The sequence below is a fragment of the Pagrus major genome, chromosome 2 (assembly GCF_040436345.1).
Source record: "Pagrus major chromosome 2, Pma_NU_1.0".
In the NCBI taxonomy this organism is placed as follows: Eukaryota; Metazoa; Chordata; class Actinopteri; order Spariformes; family Sparidae; genus Pagrus; species Pagrus major.
The window spans coordinates 10,268,627-10,294,657 of NC_133216.1; the positions used below are offsets into that span (position 1 = coordinate 10,268,627).

The 26,031-nt window shown below is 41.4% G+C and overlaps 3 protein-coding genes across 3 annotated transcripts; 1 reads left to right on the plus strand and 2 right to left on the minus strand.

Annotated features, from left to right (window-relative positions):
• Positions 1–181: 181 nt before the first annotated feature.
• On the plus strand, positions 182–2,786 carry LOC141008185 (multidrug and toxin extrusion protein 1-like). Its single transcript, XM_073480436.1, has 10 exons — positions 182–266; positions 361–458; positions 563–676; positions 820–925; positions 1,393–1,468; positions 1,570–1,639; positions 1,804–1,936; positions 2,030–2,124; positions 2,229–2,321; positions 2,449–2,786. Exons 6-10 carry the CDS (start codon positions 1,598–1,600, stop codon positions 2,653–2,655), a joined length of 570 nt encoding a protein of 189 aa, XP_073336537.1. The 5' UTR covers positions 182–266; positions 361–458; positions 563–676; positions 820–925; positions 1,393–1,468; positions 1,570–1,597; the 3' UTR covers positions 2,656–2,786.
• On the minus strand, positions 2,771–12,825 carry LOC141008164 (multidrug and toxin extrusion protein 1-like). Its single transcript, XM_073480414.1, has 17 exons — positions 12,543–12,825; positions 10,625–10,726; positions 10,481–10,549; positions 10,252–10,400; positions 10,097–10,139; positions 9,879–9,923; positions 8,605–8,702; positions 8,410–8,507; positions 7,316–7,429; positions 7,164–7,231; positions 6,935–7,043; positions 5,863–5,938; positions 5,428–5,497; positions 5,184–5,316; positions 4,969–5,063; positions 4,838–4,880; positions 2,771–3,282 (listed from the first exon to the last, which is right to left on the minus strand). The coding sequence occupies exons 1-17, from the start codon at positions 12,678–12,680 to the stop codon at positions 3,071–3,073; spliced, it is 1,662 nt and encodes a 553-aa protein (XP_073336515.1). The 5' UTR covers positions 12,681–12,825; the 3' UTR covers positions 2,771–3,070.
• A 2,789-nt stretch (positions 12,826–15,614) lies between these two features.
• LOC140992284 (multidrug and toxin extrusion protein 1-like) lies at positions 15,615–26,031 on the minus strand. Its single transcript, XM_073462592.1, has 17 exons — positions 25,972–26,031; positions 25,445–25,546; positions 25,290–25,358; positions 25,061–25,209; positions 24,906–24,948; positions 24,687–24,731; positions 23,562–23,659; positions 23,367–23,464; positions 21,603–21,716; positions 21,451–21,518; positions 21,222–21,330; positions 20,146–20,221; positions 19,800–19,869; positions 19,556–19,688; positions 19,341–19,435; positions 19,210–19,252; positions 15,615–16,300 (listed from the first exon to the last, which is right to left on the minus strand). The coding sequence occupies exons 1-17, from the start codon at positions 26,029–26,031 to the stop codon at positions 16,089–16,091; spliced, it is 1,584 nt and encodes a 527-aa protein (XP_073318693.1). The 3' UTR covers positions 15,615–16,088.

Below are 26,031 nucleotides of genomic sequence, written 5' to 3' on the forward strand. Positions count from 1 at the left end.
TTGACCGCAGTAGTATCTTCAAGTATCGTACCTGCAGAACCAGGATCATTGCTGGCGTAAACCCAGGTCCAATTATCTGTGATGATCCCACTGTGTATCATCTTGTGAATTTTATAAACTTATGGGAGAGGTGGCAGTAATCACATCATCTGTTGTTTGTGTACTCAGGGTATAATACTGCCTCAGATGTACACTGCTGCCTTGGCAAACATTGCAAACGTGCTGACAAACTACATCTTTCTTTACTGGCTGGATCTGGGTGTTAGGTAGGTATACTCACATGTCTCTGTACAGCATTTTAAATCTGGATTAAACGGTTCCACATACTCATATGAACATGTCTGTGTGCATGTCTTACAGTGGATCTGCAGCAGCCAACACGCTCACTCACATTTACAGCTGTGCTTTTCTGTTTGCTTACATTCGGTGGAAGAGGCTCCATGAAACAACATGGGGAGGTGAGGGACAGTTATATTTAGGAGATGTTTGTTGCGACCTCGTGATCTCAGGGACCACTTTGTTCATTCTCTCTACATAAATGAGTTTCTCTCTCCCCCTGCAGGCTGGTCTGTAGAATCGCTGCAGGACTGGGGCTCCTTCATGAAACTGGCCATTCCCAGTGTATTAATGAGGTGCTTTGAGTGGTGGGTTTATAAATTTGGTGGATTCTTTGCAGGTACATGTCTCAGATTAGCTAAAAAAACAACTTTCACAAATTAAAGCTGCTATTTAGCTTTCAAACATTATCAGGAGCAAGCTCTTCATGCATTCTGAATATATTCTAATCTTTTCCTATTTGTACATTTTTTTAATCCATAGTTCCCTTATGGTGTTCAAGCTGCAGCGTGTGCCCGTGTGGGTAACGCCCTCGGTGCAGGAGACACTGCCAGGGCGATCCTCACCAAGTTGTCGCTTACTGTTGCAGGTCAGTAAAAAAAAAAGTTTTTTGGTATTGTAGATATTGTATTGCACACTAGTATCCTGCTTCTGATCTAATTTTTGGAGTATCCTGGTTGTGTTTTGTGCATATGCAGCAAGGGTGCCCAAACTTTTTCCCTTGGAGGGCATTTCCTGAATATGATCCAAAACCAGGATACTAATGCCCATGTAAATGCTCTCTTTGAGAAATCCCTGATATGCTACCGTCCCTGGAGACTCCAAAAGATAATGTAGCATGTAAACACCATGCACTGGTTTCTGAATATTGTTTGTTGGTGCAGAACATATTGGCTAATGGAAACCAAGAAACATCTGAAGCAGATCAAAAATCCAAAAAGCCAGTTTTTTATGTTCTCTGCAAACACCACATCCCGAATATATGATCGAAAGACTCAAAGAAGATACTAGTGTGCATTTAAACACAGGCAGTAATTCATAGCTTCTCTTTCCCAGGTAGCTTGACAGTTGTTGAAGGTCTTGTCCTCGGCTCTACTAAATCAGTGATTGGCTTCATCTTCACCTCTGATAAGTGAGTCACTCACAATTTAATATCTTTGATTCTCTATGATATTTAAAGTTGTTGCTACATACAAATATTGCCTCAGGCTTAATTATTTAACTTTATTTCAGGAAGATTGTGGGTCTGGTCTCACACTTGATGACTGCTTACTGTTTCCTTCAGTTCTTTGATGGTTTTGTGGTGAGTCTTACATCAGTTTCTTCTTGTTAGCACAACAAATATATTTGCATTATTCAATCAAAAGCAATAGAATGATTTCCATCAAAGTCAATTAATTAGTTACCACATGGTGGTCAAGGGAGCAGGAGTGCATGATAATAAGAGATGTGTCTGTTTCATCCTAGTGTGTGTGCACGGGCATCTTCTTGGGCACGGGCAAACAGAAGATTCCAGCTGTGGCCAATTTCATTGGATACTACGGCATAGGACTTTCACTGGGCGTTACTTTAATGTTTGGTGCCAAACTGAGAGTTTTAGGTAATTGCGTGAAGGGACACTCTTTGTTTTTGTTTAGTTTTAATGTGAAGCTGTGGCATTGACAGACTGACTGATTGGTCTTTTTCTCGGCAGGTTTTTGGCTGGGACTGCTCGTTTGTGTCATTATACAATCCACTTTCTACATCATTGTCATTTTTAAGCTCAACTGGGAGAGAATTACAGAGGAGGTAAGCTGGATTCTCTTCAGAATCAGTAACTGAGCTTTCAAAAGAGACTTGTTGCACGCAGGAATTTGAGAAATTGGAAGTTGGTTGTTTCTCCTTGATTGCAGGCTGTGGAACGAGCGCAGAGAAACACCAACATGCCATTATTAAGCACAGCTGCCCTGTCAGATGCTGCCAGCCAGACCGAAAGTAATGGGAGTGTAAGCTGCCTGCTAAACCTAACATCAGCAACAATTCATCTAAAAGTCTTTTTATAGAAATGTATATTCTTCTATCGTGTTTTTGCACTGTTTGCTTTCCATATGACTAACAAATCTTTTTCCCAAGTCAGCGGACGGCTACATGTCAGTGACCACCGAGTTCCATGATGGGAACCCAGAGATGCAGGGTGGACATGGGGTCCAGCAGCTGAAGGGTGGCCGTCTCTCCACCACACAGCTCATCCTCAGGCGAGGCCTCACTATGTTTGCAGCAGTTAGTCTTCTGGCCGTGGGAGCAAGCGTGCACTTCCTTGTGCCCCAGCCAGAGATTTAGCCTTCAGAGGCCAACTTTACTTCGGACTGGATCAATACTACATATTCTCCTGAACAAATGTTCTCCACTGCGCTGGTCCCAAATGAAGAGACAGATTGACCTTGACGGTCCGAGATAACCACAATGTTTCTGTTTAATGTACTGAATACAAATGTTGTCAAACTCTCTTGAGTTTGACAGAATGTGGTTGAGAGTAAATCATTGGCAGATTCACTGTAAAATCTTAGAGTTACATTTTGCATTGAGATGAATCCACTGATCATAGATCATTTTCACTTTCTGTACTTTCTGTTCACCTGCTCTTGTTCCCTTTGTCTGCATGTCCTGCCGTGACATCCTGCCATGCATCTGCATCACACAGAGCACTGGCAGATAGGGAGATACTTCACTGAATACAATCGACTTTTTTTCATGTTCATGTGACCAAGTTCGTGATCAACAGGTTTATAATGATTCCAACAGCCAGGACAAATAGCATGACAGCCAGAGCCAGGCCCCTACGCAGCACCAGTTCCCTGTCGGAGAGCTGCTTCTTCGCTGGATTTTCTGCTGATCCATGCTCAGTTTCAGCCAGGTCAAGGGTGTCTGTTTGGTCGAGTGAGTACCCTTCATCATCTGGTTGGGGACCTGGACATACATATGCAAATATGACTAATGTTTTTAATGGAAAATATTAAATTGTGACCTCAAAATTAAAATATTCTAGCTGATATTTTTGTCGACAATGAGTTGTTCACATTTAGCTATTCTTTGACAAGTTATTCACATGTTGTATAAGTGTACTTTCAGTTTGATGCATTAATAAAGACCTGAAGTGAGACCATGACTTGGGTTCTGTTTGAGAAGTGAGAAAGTCCCACTGACACTGAGTTAAAGAAGTTATACTCTCATTATGAAAAATAAGGAAGGCTTCAGAGTGATACTGACCTTTTCACACACTTTCATCAATCCAAAAACAAAAGTCCAGGCGTTATCTACTCAGCCTCATGTCGATGTACAGTGAAGTTTAGCAGTCTACAAAACAATTCTGATGCAACACAGTGAAACAGCATTGCAACATTCTCTTAAACAAATGATTGATATGGGGACTAGTTTTGAAACGTTAAAGAACAACCAGAAAAACAAAAACAAAAAATGGCTCCAAACTACTTGTCCAGTGTAATCTACTTCTCTGGATGCCCTGAGATCCAAATCAATTTGAAAAACAATTATTTACACTCTCGATGCACAGTTGAGCTCATACACCCACCTCAGACAAGGTGCGCTCAGCAGCTACAGATTCGATACAGATTTCAGCTTAAAAACATGAGTAAATAACATATCTTCAAATCAGTATGGGATCTCAGGGCTTCCGGAAATTTGGATTAAGCTGGACGAGCTTGGAGCCATTTTCTGTTGTTATCTGTTGTTTAATCAGTCTTTAAAACAAGTCCCCATCTGCTTCAGTTGTTTAGGAGTGTTATGACCCTGAGTCATTATTATGTTTGTATTTGCTGCTGATCTGTCCTCATTGTTGTGTGTGAGCAGTCTCTCTCTGAGTGTGTGTGTGTTTCTGATTGTGAACAGGTTGGACCTGCTGATTGGCTTGCTCAGCTTGATTGCTGACACAGGATTGGTCAGAGGGAGGAGAGGAGCCCTTTTTGAATCGCCGGCTGACTGCAATCTCCCTCTCCACCAATCTTCCACTCCCTGAGATTCTGCCTTTTGTTTATATTTTTGATCTGTGGCAGGAAGTTAGGGGTAAGCAGATTATTTTGTTTGTTGTGTTGGCCTTGTTCCCCCTCTGAAGAAAAATAAATGCTACTTTGAACGTGACTCCTCTGTGACACTGGCTTTCTTGGCAGTGGAAAAAATGGGGAGACACAAATCATGTTATGTCTTGGGTTCCCCTAGACCAGGGGCGTAACAAGGAGAATGCTGCAATGTTTTATTTTCTATTGCTGCAGAAATGTTTTGTGGATGACGACGATTCACCCAATCTTCCATTGACATGATGCTGAGTAGATAATGCCTGGAATTTTTGGATGAACTTTTCCTTTTAAAAGATGCTCCATGTATCATTTTTCATATTCACTATTAAACTACATTTTTTATCATTTAAACTGGCTCCTGCGAAAGAATGTATCATGTTTTTCATCTGTGGCATTATAAATTGCCTTAGTTGCTGCACAAACTCTCTTACTTGTGTCTTTGGAGACCCCATGCACTCCTGCTCTGATTTGAGCCTGGAAGAAAAACAAAATGTGACCATGTATCCATAAAGAAGTTCCCTTATACCATTTAGAATAGGAATATTTACCTCTGAATACTAACCTCATCTGTCACTGTCTTCCAGTTTAATCTAGTCACATAGAAAATCAGAAATGTGCACTGCAGAAACACACAGGTAAACAGGCCTGTCCACAGACCTGAGGGAAATGCAGAGTTCTACATCTTACTTTAAGAATAGCGAGTACTGTAGTGTTGATGCCGTGGTGGATCTGTAACTAAAATAAGTGGTAAAAAACCATCTCTGCTGTAAATCTTACCCATGATCCCTAATTTGGCTGCAAACATCAGCGACACTCCGATAGGAAAACCAATTCCATAATATCCCACAATGTTGCAAACAGCTCCGACTGTCTGTTTACCTGCTCCTCTTATAATGCCACCCAAGGCAACCTAGTCACACAAAGAGACAAAGACTTGGTTAGACTTGACCAAAACAAGCATGTTTCAGAGATGCAATAATACATGGGTGTGTCACGGGATCTTAATGGCAGAGGTACTCACTCCTGCTGCCTCTAGGAGGACGAATGGAGCATAAAGAGTGATGACATCTGCAACTCTTTCCCTGATTTGTCTGAAAGAGGAGGGACTCAAAATGTACTGTTTGACACTGAGAGAAATGACACTTTCATTCGATTTTTGTGTTACGTTTGAGTACTGTAACATAATGGCCAGTCAGTACTGGCAGTACTAATGGCAATACTGACTGGCCATTAAGTATGTAATGCATCTCAGCATGACTGAGCTCAGCTGTCAGATCATTTACCTTGAGTTAATATGTAACAGATTATGTAGCAAAGTTCACTGTTTACTGTGTAGGACAGGCAATGACTAACATAATGGCGAAAGGTCATTTAAGACGCCTGTTATCTCTCTGAGACTTGACACTGACTCTCTCTGACCATGGGAAAAGAAAACATATGTTAGACTTATACTCACTCATCATATGTAAAGACATAAGAGATATGGTCTTTCAGGCTTCCAATTGCAATCGACAAGCATACAGAGGCCGACACTGTGGTAAAAAGTAACACACTTAATTATCCATCTTTATGTTTTACTGTAAATGCGCTGACATACACTATATTTCACAAAAAGAATGACCGGTCTATTGTTGGCCAATGAGTGGCTCTGCAGGAGCAGTTCGAGAACTTGAAGTTTTTACCCAAAAATGAAAAGTCAGTCATTACCTACTCATCCCCATACCAATGGAGAGTCGGGTGAAGTTTTGTAGTCTACAAAACATTAATGGAGCTTCACAGCAAAACAGTGTTGTGCAGTGTTCTCCTAAACAACTGTAGTAGTGTATTAACCATCAGCAAAGCCAGGTTGACCACGGGATCATTTCTGTTTATTCGCTAGCCAGCAATGGCACACAAGAAGAGTGTGACCATGACCTGGATGACTGAGAACCTTCATCAACATCTCACTATTCTTCCTCTTCTTTTCCCCTCTACTCTCTTTAATATCTCCATGAAATAAAGTACATTTCCCATCCAGCTCCTGCCAGCATTCAACATGGAGTAACGAGACATAAATACAGACAACAGAGGTCTCCTCATCCACAAGGTTTAAAAGTAATCTCAGAGCTCCCCTCCTGTCGGTAAACAGGTCTGGATCAGGGGAGAATTCGATGCGGGAGCCCCATAGTGGCGGAAATTACATACTCTACTTTTAAGCCGAAATCTTAACTGTAGTTGCTATGCTAAATGTGTTAGCACGCTCCGTCAAGGGTGTAAATAAAGTCTTTTCAAATTAATTTAGGATCTTGGAGACTTGGATTTCGCTCTAATATATAGATCCATTTGATATTTTTTGGTTGTTTTTTCTAAAAGGTCCCCAGCTCCTTCAGTTGTTTGGAAGATGCTGCAATGCTGTTTTGTTATGTAGCTCCAGAAATGTATTGTAGACGGCGAAACTTGACCCAACTTTTCCATCGTCATGGGGGTGAACAGATTATTTGTGAGATATTAACATAAAGCTTTACAATAGTGTTTAAGAGCAAACTGACCTGCACAGAATGTTGACAGTTTAGCAGACAGCTTGGCCTGCTCAGTGTCTCCAGCTCCCAAGGCATTTCCAACTTTTACTGTTCCTGCTATACTAAAACCCAAAGGAAACTAACAACAAAAGCACAAAATTAACATACTGTACATTGTATGATTAATTTCATACTATAACAATTTCATGTATATTCAATTTCTGGTAGAGGAAAGATTATTTCACAGGAGGGAAGTTACCATGAATGCAATAGATCCCATCTGGTATACAATTGACTGAGCTCCAAGTTCCACCTCACTGATTAGACCTGTCAAAAACAGGCGTTAGATTTCAGACCAACCTCAATTCGTGCAAATGCTTTGAAAACATAAAGTGGCTAAGTTGACATTACCTGCCAGAAAACCTCCGATCTCATATATCCACCACTCAACGCATAACATGACCATGCTGGGGATGGCCAAGTGAATGAATGAGCTCCAGTCCTGCAGGCACTCTTTAGACCAGCCTGTGTGGGCAATCAGTGAGTCAATAAATCATTCAGCAATCAAATATGTTTAAGTGATGCTTACACAGTGTAACATGCACAATAATTTATAGGTCATACTCATATACATATAATGGAATGTCTTCAACCCTCTACATGGACCCTCAGACCATGGACAGTGTCCACTGATCTCAACCTTTACCAAAAATAAGTCATAAGTGGACAATCACTCCCCTTAAATAAACATTTATAAAAATAAACAGTTTCTGTTATTCAATTGGTTTAGCTGTGAACCTCATGACATACATGTTTATTAAATCCTTTAGCAACCATATACTAATATTAGTTATCTAATTAACATGCAAACCCTTAAAAAATGTTGTTTTTTTTTAATTTGCTTATTACTGCATTAACTAATGTTCATTAATGTGCACTTACTGTAAATTGATAGACATTTATTATTTTAAAACTTTGCTTAATCTTTTCAAAAACTGAGTTTCTTGAACAACTTCATTAAAGCAACATTATGTAGAAATTGGCATTTTGTGCGATTTGACGCCTCCCACAGTTTCTGAGTGCAACACCACTGTCGTAAATACAAATCCCAGGTCTGTCACAGTTTGTCAGATGTAATGTAGGTGCTAACTACAAACAAAACTCATTACATCATAACAATGTTATGTGTTGAAAACTTGAAGTAAACATGTATGTAACGCTTTGATACTACCCTCTCACTGAAGTTACATAGTGCAGAAACAAGTGATAGGGGCGCGGAGTGGCTGAGACAGAGACACCATTCACCCTGTTACAAGACACTGTACCATGAACATGATTTTGAGCCTGTCATTTTAAGGTTAAAAAGTTACATAATGTTGCTTTAAACCACAAGCGTCCCTCTCTGACTTTTCACTGTAACTCATTAACACATGCTAAGGGAACATTTGGAGACTGATTATATAGTATGCAGGGTCACTATCTTCAAATGCAAATGTTGTACTCACCTCCCCATGTGGCCTTATGAAGACCTTTCCAAAGGATATAAGCGTAGAGAATTCCTGCCATGCAGAACTCGGAAAGGCCGTTGGCAACTGCAGAACCTCTGTAAAGACAATATAAGTGGGCAATACTGGTTATGTAATAAAAGCAATAAAGATGTTACTAAAAGAATCATATGGAGTCAGATAGGCAATACTCACGCTACTCCCAGATTTAACTGGTAAAGGAAAATGTAGTTGATAAGTGCGTTAAGAATATTAACCACAACGCCTGTGATTACCTGAGGCCATATGATGCCCTGAAAGAGAAGTGCCACATGTTATTCTTATTGGACATTGGCAAGGTTAGAACATAAAGATGGCTGGCTTCCCACCAATGTGTCATCGTCCCATCAGCAGACAAAGACATATGATTTATACACATTTTCACAATGTGTAATTCTGGGGGTCTCTCAATCAAAACAAAGCAAAAGACCTTTGCTGAATGTTGTGTGTGGAAAGCACAGAGCTGGCAACACCCATAGTCACAATCGATTCTGATCTGATCCAGAGCCGAGGAGAACTCAAAGATTACTTTTTAATTTTTGGGATTAAAAAGTGTCCATTTATCAACCTGACTGCAGCAGTTTGGTGACTGTGGTTACAATTTTACACGAAAACTTCCTTACTAATGATTTCTTTGGATTAATATTTTAACCTCTGATTTAACGCATATAATACGCAAAGTATTCTTCCACTTGTAACCACATTTGGCTTTTTACTAATTTACACTTGATACCATCTTGTTTACACAGCAGATATATTGTGTATGTTCAGCATGACCATTAAGATTAATTGTGTAGCTTGATGTAGCTCGCACTTTGTTCTCTTTCAAGGACAGGTAATAGAATGCAAAGTAAGATAACTAACTGCGCCATGTTATACAAACTCGACAATACTACCCTGTTTAAAAACTCTGTTACAACTGTGATCGGTTCCTCTCCTAGAGCTGAGTCTATATGTGTATGTCTTGAGAGACTGACCTGAATTCAAACACACAGATGCACACACCGTTGAGGCATACTGTTGCTCATTAGCTAATGGCTAATGTACAGTAATATAATCTGGCTGTTTGGGGTGAATATACACTCACATGAGTAGTAGCTTTATACCAAAGGTCTAGTGGTTTTAGACATTTCAATACTGAAATGTTACATATTATATCTTTAACCAATGGTTGACACCTGGTAAGGAGCCAATATGGGTTTCAAACATTGCACTTTTTCTAAAGTTTAACAGATCTAAAGGGAATCACTTGATGGCATAGTGGAGGTTTATGGTTTCACACACATGTATTATAAGTTCATTGCCATCTTAATTCGGACAGTATACAGTGTATTCACATTAAGATGCAAAGGCTGACTGAATATTCCTTTATATTTGATCCACTGTACTTTTGTGGATAACAGGAAGCAAATCACAGGCTATGGACTTACCTGGTTTTGCAGGTATCTTGCGAGTAATGAATACATGAATGCAGCCTAGAAAGAGCCAAAAAGACATTATTAAAAATGAATATATTCAGACACAACAGACATCAATTTGTATTTTTTTTTCAGAACCTGTTATTACTCAGAATAACCTATCTCAGCATGTACTGGACAAAGTGTAGCAAGTAAAACATCCGTTTTATGTTGAGGTTTGAAATACTCACAGGAAGCGCTGGCATAAAGATCTTCACATACAGCTGAGCCAACCTAGAGAGGGAATTTCCATCAATATCAACAAGAGTGATACTGGTTTTATCAGCAATAATGAAAAATAAAAACAACTAAAGCATGAGAAGAAGTAAATTTTGACACAGCTGACCTGGCCACCGCTGGTTCCTGTTTGACAGCCAGCAGAATGGGTTCTGTGTTAATGAGGATCGCCCAGCAGGGAAAACATGCCAGTAACAAAATGAGGACCGCCCGCTGCAGAACGACCCCAACTCCGAGGAGGTTATTGCTCCCAAAGGTCTGAAACCAGAGTATTTTCTTATTTGTCATCATCTTTATTATTATTTCTTTTTTAAAAGACAACGCTGACAGGTTCATACCTGAGAAACTAGAGTATCACATGCTGCTGCCAAGCCAATTCCAACAGATATACCTGTAACATTAATAACCTGAGGATGACACAAACATTGGTGGATTATGATCTGTTGCCTAACTGGTAATTTTCCCTAATATACATTACTTACTGCTATGGCCAAAGACACTCCTGCCAGCTCGATCCGCCCCAGATGGCCACAGAAAACAGTACTAATTAAACTCAGTCCAAAAATCAAGAGCTGGGACAACATCTGATGGAAAAAAGCACAAATGAATGGAAAGTCACTGAGACAAAAAAAAGATATTGAATAGTTGATTAGTAACTTCCAGTAGCTACTGATTACTTAACAGATTAATATTTTTGCATGTAAACATATGCAGAGCTTAGGCTATAAAATATGTTTTGTTCGGCAAATGGTTACGGCATTTCTCTCAATCGATTAATTGAGAAAACAATCAGGAGATGGTAACAGAACTTGACATCGCTGACTCTGCTCTAACCTGGTTCACATCATACCTGACAAATCGCACCTTTCAGGTCAGGTGGAATGGCTCCTTCTCCAATACCTGCTTTTTGGAAACTGGTGTCCCTCAAGGCTCAGTACTAGGACCACTTCTGTTTTCACTATACACTAGATCACTAGGCTCTGCAATCACATCACATGGATTCTCTTACCACTGTTATGCAGACAACACCCAACAGTTCCTTTCTTTCCCCCATCCGCCGACACTCACGTTGCAACGCACATCTCGGAATGTCTGGCATCTCCGCTTGAACATCTGCGCATCACCTCAAGCTCAACCTTCATAAAACTGAACTCGTATTCCGATTCAAGACGATGGTACTGGCCTTCAAGGCCATCAACAAAACTGCACCCAACCTTCTCCAAACACTGGTCAGACCACATACCCCAGCGTGAGCACTTCACTCCACTACATCAGCTGGCCGGCTGGTACCACCATTGCTGAGAGCAAACAAAGGTTACTCAGTGAAGTCAAGACTCTTCTCTGTTCTGGTGCCTCAGTGGTAGAACAAACTCCTGACCAATTTCACGACAGCAGAATCACTCGCCATCTTCCGCAAAAGACTCAAGACTCACTTGTTCAGACTTCAACTCGACCCCGCATAGCGTGACTTCCTCTCACCTACCAACCCCCCCACCACCACCAAAAAACAAAAACCGTATATGCACTTGTATGTTCTTACCCATAGCACTTAAATCATAGCACTTAGGTTCTTAATGTATCCTTGATAAATAACAGCTGCTATGCTCAGATGATTTTTTTTTCATTCTTACTTTATCAAAGGTGATATGTTGTGGTTTCTTTCTTGTGACAAATGTACTTACTGTAAGTCGCTTTGGACAAAAGCGTCTGCTAAATGCCCTAAATGTAAATGTAAATGTAACACTTTTATACTTTTAAAATACTTATTATGAGTATAGAATATTATGATACGACCAGTGTTGTAAAAAGTATCCAAAAGTCATACTAACCCTAACCCTGGTAAAAGTGAAAGTCACCCACACAAATAGTATTTAAGTTAAAGTCTTTAAGTATCTGATATTAAATGTACTTAAGTATCACAGGTACAAGTAAAAGTAAATTATACATATATGTACATGTATGTATATACTGTATAGGGGTTGGAGGAGTTAGTGATTATTATTGATTATCGGCCTGGAAGATGATCAGAATCAGTGTTTCAGCTGATTGCTGTTAAATAAAATTATTTAGAAAAGCAAAGTAACTAAAGTTGTTAAATAGCCTGAATGTAATGGAGTAAAAAGTACTGGAGTGGAGTGGAAGTATAAAGTAGCAGAAATTGTATGTAATATAGTTAGTAGAGTAAAAAGTAAGCTGAAGTACAAGACTTTCACTTGCCACAGTGTGATATTAATAGACGACTTTTGGCCTACTTACAGTCAGTATCTGACCAAGCCAACTTCCTCCACTGGCAAGATTCAGTAATTCACCAAATTAGTTTTAAAATGATAATTGAACTTTCTGAGCTCATTGATCAGTACTGACAGGACACTGACAGGACATCAGACCCAGGCTACTTACCACTGGTCCGGCCAGTTTACACAACTCTTTAATTTCTGTCTTGAAACCGACAGGGATCATCATGCGGATCCGCCTTATAACAAAACATTCACTCCATGAAGAAGAAGGAGGATGTGAGCCCTGTCCGCTGCTCTCCATGATTCAACACTTCCTGCTCAGTTCACCGCTGTATGCAGCTGTCAGGGAGGTTTCAGGTCGGTCCAGGACCTCAGTCTGTGTGATTGATGAAAGCTACGGAGCCCAGCTCATTTCATATGAGTCACGTGGAGGGAGGAGACACCTGAGGAAGTCAGTGAGAGTCACACTGATGCAGACCACTCACAGACAGATTGATGGATGGACGTCTGGACACTGCGGTCAAGCCCGCCTCCACTCCGAAAACCCCCCAGTAGATATTACTGTAACGTAGCGCAAGAACAGAATTCAAAATAAAAGCACCGAACTATGAACGCAATTTCACATTTATTCAGTCAGTCAGTTAGTCTGTTAACGAATTGATGAATTAATTGGTCGATTAGTTAATTAAATAATTAATTGAGCATTTAAGGGATTCATTCATTGATTATTTATTTACTTAATTCATTTTACCATCGTAATTCTGATCACATTGAAGCCTTAGAAGATGGAGGCCATGGCATTTCAATTGTGTTAATAATTAGTCCAACGTAAGAATAAACACGATGTCAGGAGCGTCTGATGAGGAATTTCAAAATTAAAGCCCACTATTTCCTTATGAATTCAGATTTACGTTAAAGGAAAACAACCTGTTTCCACAGAATAATTTCACTTCAGACTGATAGTGCTCCATCTCAGTGTCACTCAGATAATACCAGGAAGTTCTGGTGTGGAATTTCAAAATTGAAGCCCTCTAAAAAGACTGACTGACTGAATAAATGTGAAATTGCAAATTGCGTTCATAGGTCGGTGCTTTTATTTTTGAATTCTGTTCTTGCACTGCATTACCGTAATATCTACTATATACAGGCACCACAAAATAACTGAGGGAGGGCTTGACCGCAGTAGTATTTTCAAGTGTCGTACCTGCAGAACCAGGTGCATTGCTGGCCTAAACCCAGGTCCAATTATCTGTGATGATCCCACTGTATATCATCTTGTGAATTTTATAAACTTATGGGAGAGGTGGCAGTAATCACATCATCTGTTGTTTGTGTACTCAGGGTATAATACTGCCTCAGATGTACACTGCTGCCTTGGCAAACATTGCAAACGTGCTGACAAACTACATCTTTCTTTACTGGCTGGATCTGGGTGTTAGGTAGGTGTACTCACATGTCTCAGTACAGCATTTTAAATCTGGATTAAACGGTTACACACGCTCATATGAACATGTCTGTGTGCATGTCTTACAGTGGATCTGCAGCAGCCAACACTCTCACTCACATTTGCAGCTGTGCTTTTCTGTTTGCTTACATTCGGTGGAAGAGGCTCCATGAAACAACATGGGGAGGTGAGGGACAGTTATATTTAGGAGATGTTTGTTGCGACCTCGTGATCTCAGGGACCACTTTGTTCATTCTCTCTACATAAATGAGTTTCTCTCTCCCCCTGCAGGCTGGTCTGTAGAATCGCTGCAGGAGTGGGGCTCCTTCATGAAGCTGGCCATTCCCAGTGTATTAATGAGGTGCTTTGAGTGGTGGGTTTATGAATTTGGTGGATTCTTTGCAGGTAATCTAAATATATGATATTGGTAAGCATTTTATTTGATAAAACCATAGACAAAGTGTGAGTCATGAAAGTTGTTTCTACTATGGTAATCAGGAATGCTGAGTGAAGATGAGTTGGAAGCCCAACATGCTGTGATAATGGTGGCTTTCATCACCTACATGGTAGAGCCTCACATTCTTACTCCTGAAGTCTTCTCCAAACATTACAGAAGCCCCGAGGGGGAAGTAAATACATTGTTTTTCTGGTGATCCATTTTCTAAGTCTGACCTAAATTGTTTTCTGTCGTGTGTTTATGACTTGAGAACTGGTGGGAAAAAAGCTTTTGCAGGGATAATCTTCTAAGTTCCTTATTTATCTGTGAAAACACGTGTAATAAAAAATGTTGGCTTAATGTGATTTTTTTTCCAGGTGATCTTTTTTTGAGGAGAAAAAATCATGTATGTGAGTCTGGGTGAAATACATTTTTTTATTTGACATTCTTGGTTTTTGCTTTAATGTGAAGTCGGCTGTGGCATTGACAGACTGACTGATTGGTCTTTTTCTCGTCAGGTTTTTGGCTGGGACTGTTCGTTTGTGTCATTATACAATCCACTTTCTACAGCATTGTCATTAAGCTATTAAGCTCAACTGAGAGAGAATTACAGAGGAGGTAAGCTGGATTCTCTTCAGAATCAGTAACTGAGCTTTCAAAAGAGACTTGTTGCACGCAGGAATTTGAGAAATTGGAAGTTGGTTGTTTCTGTTTGATTGCAGGCTGTGGAACGAGCACAGAGAAACACCAACATGCCATTATTAAGCACAGCTGCCCTGTCAGATGCTGCCAGCCAGACCGAAAGTAATGGGAGTGTAAGCTGCCTGTTAAACCTAACATTAGCAACAATTTATCTAAATGTCTTTTTATAGAAATGTATAGTCTGCTGCCTGCTGCCGAGATGCTGCTGCTCCAGCAGACTACATGTCAGTGATCACCGAGTTCCATGATGGAAAACCCGGAGACGCGGGGTGGACATGGGGTCCAGCAGCTGAAGGGTGGCCATCTCTCCACCACACAGCTCATCCTCAGGTGAGGCCTCACTATGTTTGCAGCAGTTACTCTTCTAGCTGTGGGAGCAAGCATGACTGGATCAATACTACATATTCTCCTGAACAAATGTTCTCCACTGCACTGGTCCCAAATGAAGAGACAGATCAGAATCAGAATCAGAATGAGAATTCCTTTATTTGTTCCGCAAATGAGGAAATTTCTTTGTCACAGCAGCCAAAGGACAGTATTACACTAAACAATAATAAAAAGTAAAAAATAAACAATATAATAAGAAGATAAGAAATAGAATTAACTGTAACTGTAACAATATGAAATGGTATTTATAATATGAACAGTGTAAGTACAAACAGTTTGGTATTGTTATATACAAATAATAAATAATAAATATGGGTATTAAAAATTGTCCAATTAGTGCAAACCAAAATGTATGTGGATATGTGTAGAGTTTTTTTTTTTGTTTGTTTGTCTGTTTTTTTATTTTTATTGCACAGTGCACATGTGAGGTCTACAGGGAGCAGTGCTGGTTGTACAGTCTAACAGCAGCAGGAAGGAAGGACCTGCGATACCTCTCCTTCACACACTTTTTTTTCAGATTGACCTTGACGGTCTGAGATAACCACAATGTTTCTGTTTAATGTACTGAATACAAACGTTGTCAAACTCTCTTGAGTTTGACAGAATGTGGTTGAGAGCAAATCATTGGCAGATATAATGTAAAATCTTAAGAGTTACATTTTGCATTGAGATGAATCCACTGATCATAGATCATTTTCACTTTCTGTACTTCACCTAATACAACAGACTTTTTTTCATGTTCATACGACCAAGTTCGTGATCAACAGGTTTATAATGATTCCAACAGCCAGGACAAATAGCATGACAGCCAGAGCCAGGCCCCTACGCAGCACCAGTTCCCTGTCGGAGAGCTGCTTCTTCGCTGGATTTTCTGCTGATCCACGCTCAGTCTCAGCCAGGTCAAGGGTGTCTGTTCGGTCGAGTGAGTACCCTTCATCATCTGGTTGGGGACCTGGACATACATATGCAAATGTGACTAATGTTTTCAATGGAAAATATTAAATTGTGACGTCAGAATTAAAAGATCTTCATCTTCATCTTCATCCGCTTTGTCCGGGGTCGGGTCGCGGTGGCAGCAGGCTCAGTAGGGAGCTCCAGACCTCCTTCTCCCCAGCGACACTTTCCAGCTCCTCCGGAAGGATCCCGAGGCATTCCCAGGCCAGATGAGATATGTAGTCTCTCCAGCGAGTTCTGGGTCTGCCCCGGGGTCTCCTCCCAGTTGGACGTGCCCGGAAAAACTCCATGGGGAGGCGGCCAGGAGGCATCCTGATCAGATGCCTGAACCACCTCAACTGGCTACTCTCGACGCGAAGGAGCAGCGGCTCTACTCCGAGCTCCCTCCGGATGTCTGAGCTCCTCACCCTATTCCTAAGGCTGAGCCCAGCCACCCTACGGAGGAAACTCATTTCAGCCGCTTGTATCCGCGATCTTGTTCTTTCGGTCACTACCCAAAGCTCGTGGCCATAGGTGAGGGTTGGAACATAGATGGACCGGTAAATCGAGAGCTTCGCCTTGCGGCTCAGCTCCCTCTTCACCACGACGGCCCGGTACAACGCCCGCAATGCAGACGCTGCACCAAGCCGTCTGTCCACCTAATGCTCCATTCTCCCATCACTCGTGAACAAAACCCCGAGATACTTAAACTCCTTCGCTTGGGTCAGGAGCTCACTCCCCAACCGGAGGGGGCAATCCACCGTTTTCCAGCAGAGAACCATGGCCTCAGACTTAGAGGTGCTGACCCTAATCCCGACTGCTTCACACTTGGCTGCGAACCGCCCCAATGCCTGCTGGAGGTCACAGGCTGAGGAAGTCAACAGAACTACGTCATCTGCAAAAGCAAAGACGCAATTCTGAGGTCCCCATACCGGACACTCTCCTCACCACGGCTGCGCCTTGAGATCCTGTCCATGAATATCACAAACAGGATCGGAGACAAGGGGCAGCCCTGGCGGAGTCCAACACCCACTGGAAACGTATTCGACTTTGTGCCGAGTATACGGACACAACTCTCACTTTGGTCGTACAAGGACCAGATAGCTCGTACCAACGGCCCCGGTACCCTATACTCCCTCAGTACCCCCCACAGTACTCCCCAGGGGACCCGGTCGTAGGCCTTCTCCAAGTCCACAAAACACATGAAGACTGGATGGGCAAACTCCCATGACCCCCCCAGCAAGCCTGCAAGGGTAAAGAGCTGATCTACTGTTCCGCGGCCAGGGCGGAATCCTCATTGTTCCTCCTGAATCAGAGGTTCGACGATCGGATGGACCCTCCTTTCTAGCACCCTGGAATAAACTTTCCCAGGGAGGCTGAGCAGTGTGATACCCCGATAATTGGAACACACCCTCCGGTCCCCCTTTTTGAAAATGGGGACCACCACCCTGGTCTGCCACTCCAAAGGTACCGTCCCTGACCTCCACACAACACTGAAAAGACGTGTCAGCCATGACAGTCCAACAATGTCCAGAGCCTTCAGCATGAGGCGACCCTCTCGTCCCTCGGGGAGAACTCCAACACAGCGGCGCTCAGCCGGGAGCTTGTGAGTATCCCCACACCTGCCTGGCGCCTCTCACCCTGGGCAACTCCGGAAAAGGAGAGAGTCCAGCCCCTCTCAAGGAGTTTGGTTCCAGAACTGGTGCTGTGCGTGGAGGTGAGCCCAACTATATCTAGTTGGTACCGCTCTACCTCCCGCACCAGCTCCGGTTCCTTCCCCACCAGAGAGGTGACTGCCCCTGTGGACTCACCACCCGCAGGGGAGAGTGATGGGGTCGGGTGCTATGTACATCGGGCAGCGGGCGAAGGGGGGGACCTGGGCATCCTGACCCCCGGCTTCGCAGACTAGCTCTTGGTACGTGGAAAAATGAAAAGATTCTAGCTGATATATTTGTCGACAATGAGTTATTCATATTAAGCTATTCTTTGACAAGTTATTCACATGCTGTGTAGGTGTACTTTCAGTTTGATGAAGTGAGACCATGACTTGAGTTCTGTTTGAGAAGTGAGAAAGTCCCACTGACACTGAGTTAAAGAAGTTGTACTCTCATTCTGAAAAATAAGGAAGAGTTTCAGAGTGATACTGACCTTTTCACATACTTTCATCAATCCAAAAATATAAAATCCAGGTGTAATCTACTCAGCCACATGTCGATGTTCAGTGAAGTTTAGTAGTCTACAAAACAATTCTGAAGCAAAACAGCATTGCAGCATTCTCTTAAACAAATGATTGATATGGGGACTTGTTTTGAAACGTAAAAAACAACCAGAAAAACAAAAAATGGCTCCAAACAGCTTGTCCAGCATAATCTACTTCTCTGGATGCCCTGAGATCCAAATCCAATTTGAAAAACTATTATTTACACTCTTGATGCACAGTTGAGCTCATACACCCACCTCAGACGAGGTGCACACTAAAAACTTAGCTTAGCAGCTACAGATTCGATACAGATCAGTATGGGATCTCAGGGCTTCCGGAAATTTGGATTAAGCTGGATGAGCTGTATGGAGCCATTTTCTCTTTTTATCTGTTGTTTAATTAGGTTTTAAAACAAGTCCCCATCTACTTCAGTTGTTTAGGAGAATGCTGCAATGTTTTCTTTTCTGTTGTTTCAGAAATGTTTTGTGGACAACAAAACTTCACCCAACTTTCCATCGACATGAGGCTGAGTAGATAATGCCTGGAATTTCATTTTTTGGGTGAACTTTTCCTTTAAAAGATGCTTCATGTATCTTTTTTAAGCAATATCAATGTACCACTATTAAAATACATTTCTTATCATTTAAACTGGCTCCTACGAAAGAATGTATCATGTTTTTCATCTGTGGCAGTAGAAATTGCTTTAGTTGCTGCACAAACTCTCTTACTTGTGTCTTTGGAGACCCCGTGCACTCCTGCTCTGATTTGAGCCTGGAAGAAAAACAAAATGTGACCATATATCCATAAAGAAGTTCCCTTATACCATTTAGAATAGGAATATTTACCTCTGAATACTAACCTCATCTGTCACTGTCTTCCAGTTTAATCTTGTCACATAGAAAATCAGAAATGTGCACTGCAGAAACACACAGGTAATCAGGCCTGTCCACAGACCTGAGGGAAATGGAGAGTTCTACATCTTACTTTAAGAATAGCGAGTACTGTAGTGTTGATGCTGTGGTGGATCTGTAACTAAAATAAGTGGTAAAAAAACATCTCTGCTGTAAATCTTACCCTTGATCCCTAATTTGGCTGCAAACATCAGCGACACTCCGATAGGAATACCAATTCCATAATATCCCACAATGTTGCAAACAGCTCCGACTTTCTGTTTACCTGTTCCTCTAATAACGCCACCCAAGGCAACCTAGTCACACAAAGAGACAAAGACTTGGTTAGACTTGACCAAAACAAGCACGTTTCAGAGATGCAATAGTACACGGGTGTGTCACAGGATCTTAATGGCAGAGGTACTCACTGCTGCCGCCTCTAGGAGGACGAATGGAGCATAAAGAGTGATGACATCAGCAACTCTTTCCCTGATTTGTCTGAAAGAGGAGGGACTCAAAATGTACTGTTTGACACTGAGAGAAATGACACTTTCATTCGATTTTTGTGTTACGTTTGAGTACTGTAACATAATGGCCAGTCAGTAAATTGCCATTGAGTACGTAATGCATCTAAGTTCACTTTTTACTGTGTAGGACTGGCAATGACTGACTTAATGGCAAAAGGTCATTTAAGATGCCTGTTATCTCTCTGAGACTTGACACTGACTCTCTCTGACCATCGGAAAAGAAAACATATGTTAGACTTATACTCACTCATCATATGTAAAGACATAAGAGATATGGTCCTTCAGGCTTCCAATTGCAATCGACAAGCATACAGAGGCCGACACTGTGGTAAAAAGTAACACACTTAATTATCCATCTTTATGTTTTACTGTAAATGCGCTGACATACATTACATTTCACAAAAAGAATGACCGGTCTATTGTTGGCCAATGAGTGGCTCTGCAGGAGCAGTTCGAGAACTTGAAGGAACAGTTTACCCAAAAATGAAAAGTCAGTCATTACCTACTCATCCCCATACCAATGGAAAGTCGGGTGAAGTTTTGTAGTCTACAAAACATTAATGGAGCTTCACAGCAAAACAGTGTTGTGCAGTGTTCTCCTAAACAACTGTAGTAGTGTATTAACCATCAGCAAAGCCAGGTTGACCACGGGATCATTTCTGTTTATTCGCTAGCCAGCAATGGCACACAAGAAGAGTGTGACCATGACCTGGATGACTGAGAACCTTCATCAACATCTCACTATTCTTCCTCTTCTTTTCCCCTCTACTCTCTTTAATATCTCCATGAAATAAAGTACATTTCCCATCCAGCTCCTGCCAGCATTCAACATGGAGTAACGAGACATAAATACAGACAACAGAGGTCTCCTCATCCACAAGGTTTAAAAGTAATCTCAGAGCTCCCCTCCTGTCGGTAAACAGGTCTGGATCAGGGGAGAATTTGATGCGGGAGCCCCATAGTGGCGGAAATTACATACTCTACTTTTAAGCCGAAATCTTAACTGTAGTTGCTATGCTAAATGTGTTAGCACGCTCCGTCAAGGGTGTAAATAAAGTCTTTTCAAATTAATTTAGGATCTTGGAGACTTGGATTTCGCTCTAATATATAGATCCATTTGATATTTTTTGGTTGTTTTTTCTAAAAGGTCCCCAGCTCCTTCAGTTGTTTGGAAGATGCTGCAATGCTGTTTTGTTATGTAGCTCCAGAAATGTATTGTAGACGGCGAAACTTGACCCAACTTTTCCATCGTCATGGGGGTGAACAGATTATTTGTGAGATATTAACATAAAGCTTTACAATAGTGTTTAAGAGCAAACTGACCTGCACAGAATGTTGACAGTTTAGCAGACAGCTTGGCCTGCTCAGTGTCTCCAGCTCCCAAGGCATTTCCAACTTTTACTGTTCCTGCTATACTAAAACCCAAAGGAAACTAACAACAAAAGCACAAAATTAACATACTGTACATTGTATGATTAATTTCATACTATAACAATTTCATGTATATTCAATTTCTGGTAGAGGAAAGATTATTTCACAGGAGGGAAGTTACCATGTATGCAATAGATCCCATCTGGTATACAACTGACTGAGCTCCAAGTTCCACCTCACTGATTAGACCTGTCAAAAACAGGCGTTAGATTTCAGACCAACCTCAATTCATACAAATGCTTTGAAAACATAAAGTGGCTAAGTTGACATTACCTGCCAGAAAACCTCCGATCTCATACATCCACCACTCAACGCATAACATGACCATGCTGGGGATGGCCAAGTGAATGAATGAGCTCCAGCCCTGCAGGCACTCTTTAGACCAGCCTGTGTGGGCAATCAGTGAATTAATAAATCATTCAGCTATCAACTATGTTTAAGTGATGCTTACACAGTGTAACATGCACAATAATTTATAGGTCATACTCATATACATATAATGGAATGTCTTCAACCCTCTACATGGACCCTCAGACCATGGACAGTGTCCACTGATCTCAACCTTTACCAAAAATAAGTCATAAGTGGACAATCATTCCCCTTAAATAAACATTTATAAAAATAAACAGTTTCTGTTAGTCAATTGGTTTAGCTGTGAACCTCTTGACAAACTTAATTATTAATTATCATGCTGTGCGGGGTCGAGGTGAAGTCTGAACAAGTGAGTCTTGAGTCTTTTGCGGAATATGGCGAGTGACTCAGCTATCCTGACAGTGGTCGGGAGTTCGTTCCACCACTGAGGCATCATAACAGAGAAGAGTTGCATATTTGCTGAGCGACCTTTGTTTGCTCTCAGTGATGGCGGTACCAGCCGGCCAGCGAATGTAGTAGAGCGAAGTGCTCGCGCTGGGGCGTGTGGTCTGACCAGTGTTTCGAGGTAGATGGGTGCGGTTCTGTTGACGGCCTTGAAGGCCAGCACCATCGTCTTGAATCAGATGTGGGCTGCAACAGGAAGCCAGTGGAGGTCAGGGAGGAGGGGGGTCACATGGGAGAATTTGGATATATTTAAAACGAGGCGTGCTGCTGCATTCTGGATACGTTGCAAAGGTTTAGTTGCGGAGGCTGGGAGTCCAGCCAAGAGTGAGTTGCAGTAGTCCAGGCAGGAGATGACCAGTGTTTGGACCAGGAGTTGCATTGTGTCCTTTGTGAGGAAAGACCGGATCCTGCAGATGTTGTACAGGGCAAATCTGCAGGATCGGGCCACCGGGGTGATGTTGGGGGTGCAGGATAGTCCATCGTCGAGGATTACGCCCAGGTTCCTCACAGTCGATGAAGGCAATACTGTGACATCCTCGACAGTGAATGACAGGTCCATGTGAGGGCAGTTTTTCCCCGGGATGAAGAGGAGTTCAGTCTTACTAAGGTTGAGCTTGAGGTGATGCGCAGTTGTCCAAGCAGAGATGCCTGCCAGACATTCCGAGATGCGCAACGTGGGTGTCGGAGGATGGGGAAAAGAGAGGAACAGTTGGGTACTGTCAGCATAACAGTGGTAAGAGAATCCATGTGATGTGATTGCAGAGCCTAGTGATCTAGTGTATAGCGAAAACAGAAGTGGACCTAGTACTGAGCCTTGAGGGACACCAGTTTTCAGAAAGCAGGGTTTGGACAAGGAGCCATTCCACCTGACCTGAAAGGTGCGATTTGTCAGGTATGATGCGAACCAAGTTAGAGCAGAGTCAGCGATGCCAAGTTCGACCAGAGTGGAGAGGAGGATTTGGTTGACCGTGTTATGTGACAACGTTATGTGTTGAAAACTTGTACGTTGAAGTAAACATGTATGTAACGCTGTGATCCTACCCTCTCACTGAAGTTACATAGTGCATAAACAAGTGATAGGGGGGTGGAGTGGCTGAGACAGAGACACCATTCACTCTATTACAAGACACTGTACCATCAACATGATTTTAAGGGGAACATTTGGAGACTGATTATTTAGTATGCAGGGTCACTATCTTCAAATGCAAATGTTGTACTCACCTCCCCATGTGGCCTTATGAAGACCTTTCCAAAGGATATAAGCGTAGAGAATTCCTGCCATGCAGAACTCGGAAAGGCCGTTGGCAGCTGCAGAACCTCTGTAAAGACAATATAAGTGGGCAATACTGGTTATGTAATAACAGCAATAAAGATGTTACTAAAAGAATCATGTGGAGTCAGATAGGCAATACTCACGCTACTCCCAGATTTAACTGGTAAAGGAAAATGTAGTTGATAAGTGCGTTAAGAATATTAACCACAATGCCTGTGATTACCTGAGGCCATATGATGCCCTGAAAGAGAAGTGCCACATGTTATTCTTATTGGACATTGGCAAGGTTAGAACATAAAGATGGCTGGTTTCCCACCAATGTGTCATCGTCCCATCAGCAGACAAAGACGTATGATTTATACACATTTTCCCAATATGTAATTCTGCCGCTGGGGGTCTCTCAATCAAAACAAAGCAAAAGACATTTGCTGAGTGTTGTAATGCTGAAGATTACTTTTTAACTTTTGCGATTAAAAAGTCACTTTATCTTAACTTCCACTTGTAACCACATTTGACTTTTTACTAATACAGTACTGCTCAATATCATCTTGTTTACACAGCAGATACAGTATATTGTGTAAGTTCAACATGACCATTAAGATTAATTGTGTAGCGTGATGTAGCTCGCGCTTGTCTAAAATAAGTTTGTTTTCTTTCATGGACAGCTAATAGAATGCAGAGTAAGATAATTAACTGCGCCATGTTATACAAACTAGACAATACTCCCCTGTTTAAAAACTCTGTGACAACTGCGATGGGTTCTTCTCCTAGAGATGAGTCTATATGTGTATGTCTTGAGAGACTGACCTGAATTCAAACACACAGATACACACAACGTTGAGGCATACTGTTGCTCATTAGCTAATGGCTAATGTACAGTAATATAATCTGGCTGTTTGGGCTGAATATACACTCACGTGAGTAGTAGCTTTATACCAAAGGTCTAGTGGTTTTAGACATTTCAATACTGAAATGTTACATATTATATCTTTAACCAATGGTTGACAACTTCAGACCTGGTAAGGAGCCAATATGGGTTTCAAACATTGCACTTTTTCTAAAGTTTAACAGATCTAAAGGGAATCACTTGATGGCATAGTGGAGGTTTATGGTTTCACACACATGTATTATAAGTTCATTGCCATCTTAATTCGGACAGTATACAGTGTATTCACATTAAGATGCAAAGGCTGACTGAATATTCCTTTATATTTGATCCACTGTACTCTTGTGGATAACAGGAAGCAAATCACAGGCTATGGACTTACCTGGTTTTGCAGGTATCTTGCGAGTAATGCATACATGAATACAGCCTAGAAAGAGCCAAAAAGACATTATTAAAAATGAATATATTCAGACACAACAGACATCAATTTGTATTTTTTTTTTCAGAACCTGTTATTACTCAGAATAACCTATCTCAGCATGTACTGGACAAAGTGTAGCAAGTAAAACATCCGTTTTATGTTGAGGTTTGAAATACTCACAGGAAGCGCTGGCATAAAGATCTTCACATACAGCTGAGCCAACCTAGAGAGGGAATTTCCATCAATATCAACAAGAGTGATACTGGTTTTATCAGCAATAATGAAAAATAAAAACAACTAAAGCATGAGAAGAAGTGAATTTTGACACAGCTGACCTGGCCACTGCTGGTTCCTGTTTGACAGCCAGCAGAATGGGTTCTGTGTTAATGAGGATCGCCCAGCAGGGAAAACATGCCAGTAACAAAATGAGGACCGCCCGCTGCAGAACGACCCCAACTCCGAGGAGGTTATTGCTCCCAAAGGTCTGAAACCAGAGTATTTTCTTATTTGTCATCATCTTTATTATTATTTCTTTTTTAAAAGACAACGCTGACAGGTTCATACCTGAGAAACTAGAGTATCACATGCTGCTGCCAAGCCCATTCCAACAGATATACCTGTAACATTAATAACCTGAGGATGACACAAACATTGGTGGATTATGTTCTGTTGCCTAACTGGTAATTTTCCCTGTAAGAACATCAATATACATTACTTACTGCTATGGCCAAAGACACTCCTGCCAGCTCGATCCGCCCGAGATGGCCACAGAAAACAGTACTAATTAAACTCAGTCCAAAAATCAAGAGCTGGGACATCATCTGATGGAAAAAAGCACAAATTAATGGAAAGTCACTGAGACAAAAAAAAGATATTGAATAGTTGATTAGTAACTTCCAGTAGTAAGTACTTTTACTCAAGTATCGTACTTAAGAACAATTTTTTTAAGAAAAGTCATTCAGGACTTTTAAACTACTTATTACGAGTATAGAATCTTATGATACAACCAGTGTTGTAAAAAGTATCCAAAAGTCATACTAACCCTAACCCTGGTAAAAGTGAAAGTCACCCACACAAATAGTATTTAAGTTAAAGTCTTTAAGTATCCGATGTTAAATGTACTTAAGTATCACAGGTACAAGTAAAAGTAAATTATACATATATGTACATGTATGTATATACTGTATAGGGGGTGGAGGAGTTAGTGATTATTATTGATGATCAGAATAAGACCCAGGCTACTTACCACTGGTCCGGCCAGTTTACACAACTCTTTAATTTTTGTCTTGAAACCAACAGGGATCAT

Excerpts from the sequence above, each read along its gene's own strand:
- LOC141008185 (XM_073480436.1), top strand. The coding sequence starts at position 1,598 with ATGACTGCTTACTGTTTCCTTCAGTTCTTTGATGGTTTTGTG. Across the intron at positions 1,937-2,029 it reads TGCCAAACTGAGAGTTTTAG|GTTTTTGGCTGGGACTGCTC; the intron begins GTAATTGCGTGA and ends TTTTCTCGGCAG. Across the intron at positions 2,125-2,228 it reads GGGAGAGAATTACAGAGGAG|GCTGTGGAACGAGCGCAGAG; the intron begins GTAAGCTGGATT and ends CCTTGATTGCAG.
- LOC141008164 (XM_073480414.1), bottom strand. The coding sequence starts at position 12,680 with ATGGAGAGCAGCGGACAGGGCTCACATCCTCCTTCTTCTTCATGGAGT. Across the intron at positions 7,430-8,409 it reads TCATAAGGCCACATGGGGAG|GCTGGTCTAAAGAGTGCCTG; the intron begins GTGAGTACAACA and ends TTGCCCACACAG. Across the intron at positions 7,044-7,163 it reads TGGGATCTATTGCATTCATG|TTTCCTTTGGGTTTTAGTAT; the intron begins GTAACTTCCCTC and ends TTTTGTTGTTAG.
- LOC140992284 (XM_073462592.1), bottom strand. The coding sequence starts at position 26,031 with ATGATCCCTGTTGGTTTCAAGACAAAAATTAAAGAGTTGTGTAAACTG. Across the intron at positions 24,732-24,905 it reads TCTTTATGCCAGCGCTTCCT|GCTGTATTCATGTATGCATT; the intron begins GTGAGTATTTCA and ends GGCTCTTTCTAG. Across the intron at positions 21,331-21,450 it reads TGGGATCTATTGCATACATG|TTTCCTTTGGGTTTTAGTAT; the intron begins GTAACTTCCCTC and ends TTTTGTTGTTAG.